The sequence below is a fragment of the Microtus oregoni genome, unplaced genomic scaffold, assembly GCF_018167655.1.
Source record: "Microtus oregoni isolate MIOR12 unplaced genomic scaffold, Mior012 000024F_ref0000369, whole genome shotgun sequence".
Classification (NCBI taxonomy): Eukaryota; Metazoa; Chordata; class Mammalia; order Rodentia; family Cricetidae; genus Microtus; species Microtus oregoni.
In genome coordinates, this window is record NW_024543083.1 from 17,751,670 (window position 1) to 17,757,669 (window position 6,000).

At 47.2% G+C, this 6,000-nt stretch overlaps 1 protein-coding gene across 1 annotated transcript in view; it reads right to left on the reverse strand.

Moving 5' to 3' along the window:
- Positions 1 to 5,672, reverse strand: part of Spaca7 (sperm acrosome associated 7) — a 31,651-nt gene extending 25,979 nt beyond the window's left edge. Inside the window, exon 1 of the mRNA XM_041673569.1 lies at positions 5,579 to 5,672. Coding sequence (XP_041529503.1) covers positions 5,579 to 5,672 — 94 coding nt within the window. The remainder of the gene's footprint in view (positions 1 to 5,578) is intronic.
- Positions 5,673 to 6,000: the final 328 nt, after the last annotated feature.

Genomic DNA, 6,000 nt, shown 5'->3' on the forward strand with positions numbered 1-6,000 from the left:
AAGATATTGGATATCATCAAGGCTTTGACTAGGACTCTAGAGGAGATAGTGGCCAGCCACAACAGCAGCAGTTTGGCAGCTAGACATAGGCATGGACATGTGGTGGTCGCAGAGGCATCAGGAAGGGTGTGTGTGTTAAGCCAACCTTAGACCCGCCCAGCCCCAGTGTGCACCACAGACCTTAAGTAAAAGGAAACTGGTAATGTTGGGATATTTCATGCCATCGTTGGGCCATGGAGACCTTCCTGAGAAATGGAGCTGGGGACCCGAGTTGGGCTCATTTCGTGACCCTTGGTCCTTGATTATCTCCGAGAAAGGCTGATGGGGAGGAAGGCTGTGGCTTGATTGTGCCCAGATGTGTGTCAGGACAAAAGTCACATGGGGCCCTGCTTGGGCTTGACATCAGCTGTCCTAAAGGCATTCTGAAACAGTGGATGTTCTTTGGTGTGGATTGGGTGTCTCAAGGCAGGATAGAAAGACAGAGAAAATGAGGGGGGCATGAGAAAAAGAAAGAGCCCCCTACCTCTGGATTTTGTTTAGGAATCACAGAAATGACTGATCTAGTTACCCGCAAAGAATAATACTCCTTTTTCCAGAAAGCTGAAGTGTCTGTGATCTTTTGAGCTCACCCTCATTGTTCTCCTTACAGAACAAACTGCTTCTCTGAGTAAAGTCTCACAAACAAGCTCATCCACTTTAATAGTCAAAACTATGCCTAGATGTCCAAGGGAACTATTGGTAGACATTCCTTAGCCTTCTTGGCTCCTGTTATGACCAGTTATCTTGACAGCCTGTAGGTCTACACAGTGTACCCCAGAGTACCTTGTGATCTCATGTACTAATGTAAAATCCTGTAGAGAGAAACAAAGAGAGATGACAGCCTTTGGATGGTGTAACTGGAAAGCTCACCATGGCCATGTGTATAGCCATGGTTAAGATACTTTTATGTGAACTGGTGTTTTTCCTGCATGTATGTCTCTGTGTTGTGTGCCCTAGGACTGGAGTTAGAGATAGTTGTGTGCTGCTGAATGGGTTCTGTAATTTGAACCTGGGTCCTCTGGAAGAACAGTCAGTGCTTTTGACCACTGAGCCATCTCTCCAGTCCTGGTTAAGACCCAAACGATTCTGTCTTGAGAAGCTTGCACTCCCTCCTGTGTGTGTGCACCGTTCCATTTTTGAAGCGTCTCTCTCAACACTCAGTGAGTTCTGTGGCTTGTGGGGCTGTGTGAACACCTGAACCTCTGCAGCCTGGGCTCTGGGTGCTGAGAGAAAGCAAGAAGCAACTTAGAGGCAATTTCTAACCTTCCTAGGGCCACCACAATTAGTAGGACTTTGTAGAACTTGTAAGTAATCTAAGCTAAGATCTAAGACACTTGCTGTTAGGAAGGAGTTTGCATTTGCACGCTTGTCTTCTTGCTCCTTCCAAAGAGGGACTAACTGCCTTGGGTCTGTTAATAAGCCTGCTGCTTCTGCTGCATTGTCGGTGGTGGGCTGGGGAGGTGGGTTACTTCTTCCTCTGCAAGTGTGAGGGCTTGAATTCAGATCCCCTCAGAAGCCACAGAAAAAGCCAGGCATGGTGGCATGCACCGACAAGCCCCAGCTTCACATTGAGGGAGGGCAGAGGCAGGTTCACTCCTCTGAGCCTGAGGGCCAGCACTTGAGGCTGACCTCTGACATTCACATGCCTGTGCACACACGTGCACACGTACAGGCACTCCTACACAAATGCACACACCTGCACCCACTAAAATGATCCAGTCATGGCTCTAAGCTGTGTAAGATGGAAGTTCAGGAAACTTGCCCCTCACTATGGTGACCGATAATTCATAGTCTCAAGTTTTCTCTGTTCAAATTACTCCTTATGCATGTAATTAAAACTCCTGTGACCCAGGAAGGAGAGGCAGACTTTGCAAGCAGGCTTCAGTCCAAGTGATCTGTGTTTCATAAGGGAAGCCGCGAGACATAAAGGATGGATCTTTGTTAAAGAGAGAAGAAAGTCATTTTTTTCATAAATAGTTTAAAAGTTATTTAATAAAGAAAAGGGGGAAAGAAAGGAACAAAAAGTCTAAATGGGTAGGGTAAGGTGTGAGGATCTATGAGAAAGAAGAGAAATCTAATCTCCCATGGCTGGATTGGGTAAATGGACAGCCATTGTAAGGTTCTGAAATGAGGTCTGGTATCAGGTGTGCGGCCATGTGGAACGGCCTTGGCTTCTCTCTGTGCTGAAAGGGCAGAGTCCTTGGACGGTTAGCCTCCTCTTCATAAGAGAGTACAAGTTTTCTTTACCTGTTGAGTAGCCTCCCATATAGACAAAGGCTCCGTTCTTACCAAAATAATTTCCTGTGCTTCGTGTCGTCTTTTCAAGCTTTTTATTACTTAAGAACGTGGAACCCTCTCGATATTGAGAGAGCGAGGGTAGGTTATTTCCCACCTTTAACCACTATCTACCTCCTCCCTTTCCCTGAAAAGCGCTGTCCTTTAACTTAGCTGGGAAGCTAAGCGCTGTTCCATAGACGATGTGAGCTCAGTCAACTCTTCAAAGTGCTTGGCATTTTTTGACACCTCTGAATTAAATTCTAAATGCAGTCTTTCTGACCTCAAGCTAACTTTGAAATTTCCCAGAGGCCCCTGGAAAGTCTCTGGAGATTTGTTCTGTCATCGTGTGAAAGACAGCTCTTCAGCTAATTAGCTTGCTTGTGACGTGAAATCGTACGGGAAGCTTCGTGGAGTAGAGCAGTGTTGGATCCTTTGAGTCCCACCTTTGTGGAGGTATGTCAGGTGCCAGCAGCTCTGAGATTTCCAGAGATTTGCCTTCTCTTTACTAGCCATGATAGGTCCATGGATCGTGTGATTGATTGGCAGTTACTGATGTAAACACTGGCTGCTGTGAGAATGACCACCTCCCCCTGCTGACCTCAGAATGGTGGGCACGCAGTAGGTTTGAGAGCCTGTGTTCTTTGCAGACATTCCCTGTTTTTCTCGGATGTTTTTCTGAAAGCAGGTGTACTCAGCTACAGTTCAAGCTTGTCCGCAGGGAGTCTCAGGACACGGACTAAGAGAATTCTACCCAGAATTCGCCTGCCGATATTTCCAAGAGTGTCTGCTGGTCTTTGGGATCCTCATGGATCCAGGAAGGAGCAGATGGGTTGTTGAAGTGTACTGACTGTGGCCTGGTGGAGCAGCACCAAGTGGCTATGCTTTCGGAGTCTTTGTCTGGAGCATCGTTGGTGTGTTTCCGTACATTTAAAGACAGTTCGTTATCCACTAACTCTGAGAAACTTTGAAATTACCCTGTCTGTTCTGGGACTCTCTAAGTCGACCACGCTGGCCTCAAACTCACAGAGTTCTGCCTCTGTCTCCTGAGTGGTGGGATTAAGGATGTGCACCACCAAACCCAGCTTGAAAATGTACTTTTTAAAGTATATTTATTCTTTTTTAAAGATTTATTTATTTATTTCTGTGCGGGTGACTGTGTGCTGTGTGTGTGTGTTGTGTGTGTGTTGTGTGTGTGTTGTGCATGTGTGTGTATGCCTGTGGAGATCAGAAGAAGGTGTTGGGTCCTCTGGAGCTAGACTTATAGGTGGTTGTGAGCCACCCAACCTGGGTGCTGGGAAGCAACATCTACTCCTGTGTAAGAGTAGCAAGGGCACTTCACTGCTGAGCCGTCTCTCCTGACCCTCATAACTACAGTTTTACAAAAAAAATTATATTCTATCTGATCCCTCTTAAATATCTATCAACATTTATTTTATAGTCATATAAGTATTTGTATAAGTTCAGTAAGATATTATTTATTTTAAAAAATAATTTGTTTATTTTACAAGTGTAGGTGTTTTGTGAGCAGGCATGTCTATGAGCCATCTGCATGCCTGACGCTTGTGGAGGCTGTAAGAGGGTCTCAGATCCCCTGAGAGTGGGGTTACAGACACTTAAAAACTGCCATATGAGTGCTGGGAATTGAACCAGGGTCCTTGGAAGAGCAGCCGGTGCTCTTAACTCCTGAACCATCTCTTCAGCCCCACGATGCTATTATTCTTGGGCCAGGTAGATAGTTCAGCTGGCAAATGCTTGCTGTGGAAACTTGTGGACCTGAGTTCAGATCCCCAGGACCCACATAGAAATCAGGGAGAAAAGAGGGTCCCTGGGGCTCTCTGCCCAGCCGGTCTAGTCAAATCAGTGAGCTCCAGGTTTAGGAAGTGATAACGGTTCTTTAAAATAGATAGTAATTGAGGAAGATGTCCGATAACATCTGGCCTCCATATACACAGCCCCTTACATGCATTAATGTTTACCGTGCACACATACAGACACGTGCACTCCAAGATTTTTTCCCCTTGTAACAGAACACTATTGGAAATGCTGGCCACATGGCCAAGGCATCGGCTTGGCCTTCCTACTCCAAATACTTAGAATCAGATGTGAGGAACCGAGGCTGTGGCCTAGACCAGCCCACCTGGCACCTGGCTCCCTGGGCTCCCAATCTTGTGGACGGGTGGAAAGGTCACTTCCTAGGAACCTAGGAACCTTACAGGGGGCAGGAGTCCACCCACATCCCAGAGGCTTGGAGAAGCCAAATCTGAGATTCCCTATAAAAAGTCCCAAAAAGGCGCACCCGAATCACAGCATCAAGACTGAATACTCCTCACACCAAGCAGGTGGGGCCGTGGAGGCGGGGTTTACAGCCAGGAATCACATCTTTTGGTTGATTTTTGTAAATGAGGATTTAACGGAAACTGAGGCACACACCTGTGGTTCCCATGCCCATTTCCACTCTTGGTAAACTTCATTTTGCTCTCTCTCTCTCTCTCTCCCTCTCCCTCCCTCCCTCTCTCTCCCTCCCTCTCGCTCTCGCTCTCTTGCTCTCTCTCTGGTCACTGACCCTGAGGTCTGGACTGTACTCTGAACTTGGGTTTCTCTAGTATCTCCTGTGAGCAGACCCTTCTTCCAATTGTCTGTTTTCTTGCTCTCCTGACCGGGCACTACTGGCAGCTGAAATTAATAGTCTCTTTCCCAGAAATGGTTTTATGACATAAGAGACCTTGGTCCCATAGGAAGGCAGTGCTTCATACTGTGTGCACAGAACAGACAGAATTCATATGTCCTTTTAATGTGATCTTTGAGTGTATTTTACCCACTTCACAGAGTCATAAGTTACTGGGACAGTGCTGATTGGTCCCCAAAAGAAGGGTGTGTGTGTGTGTGTGTGTGTGTGTGCGCGTGCACGCGCGAGCGTGCTCATTTGGTGTGTATATGTGTGTGTGTGTCTATATATGTATTGTACGGTGCACGCGCATGTGTGTATAAAAACAAATTGGGAAATGTGCAGTTATTAAAGCTGAGGATGGACACACGGCAGTTTGTGACATTATTCCTCTATCTTGGGATACATTAGAACATTCCCGTTAAGTTAATATTTAGCGGCTCCCTGGCATTCCTGTTTGAAAAAGATTAGAAGATGGAAAACCTTCTGGTTCTCTCTGTTCCCCGAGTTCCCATGAAAGAAGAGGGCACAAAGGAGAAGGCTACTCCCACGGCATCCAGGCCGAAGTTTTGTCCACCCACCTCCCTGCGGCCGTACCTGAAGTTGAGTTGATCGGCTGTAGATCAGTTCCGTACCAGCAGCACAGCAGGAAGACAGATAAGAAGGTCTCTAATCCCCTATTCACTGCCATGGTCCCTCCAGTCACTGGAGGACGCCCTTCCCTGCAAAGTCTTCAGCTTCCTCAGCCTTGGTCTCCTGGATACGCGGAATGTCCGGGACCTGTGACATCACCACCAAGAAGTGATCTGGGTTCTTTCCCCATTACCGAGTATGTGCTGTGTCATGGACTTGTGACAAAATGGTTAGGAAGTGAACTGAGGTCCTGTCCTGCGTGGGGTCCATTTCCCTGTGTGGTGCTGTTGACCCATTCACACCCCTCAACACCCCTCGTGGGCCCTCCCTGTGGGTCTGCTTTAACAAGCCTTAGTTAGTAGGAGCCTCCCCATGGCCGTAGCCCA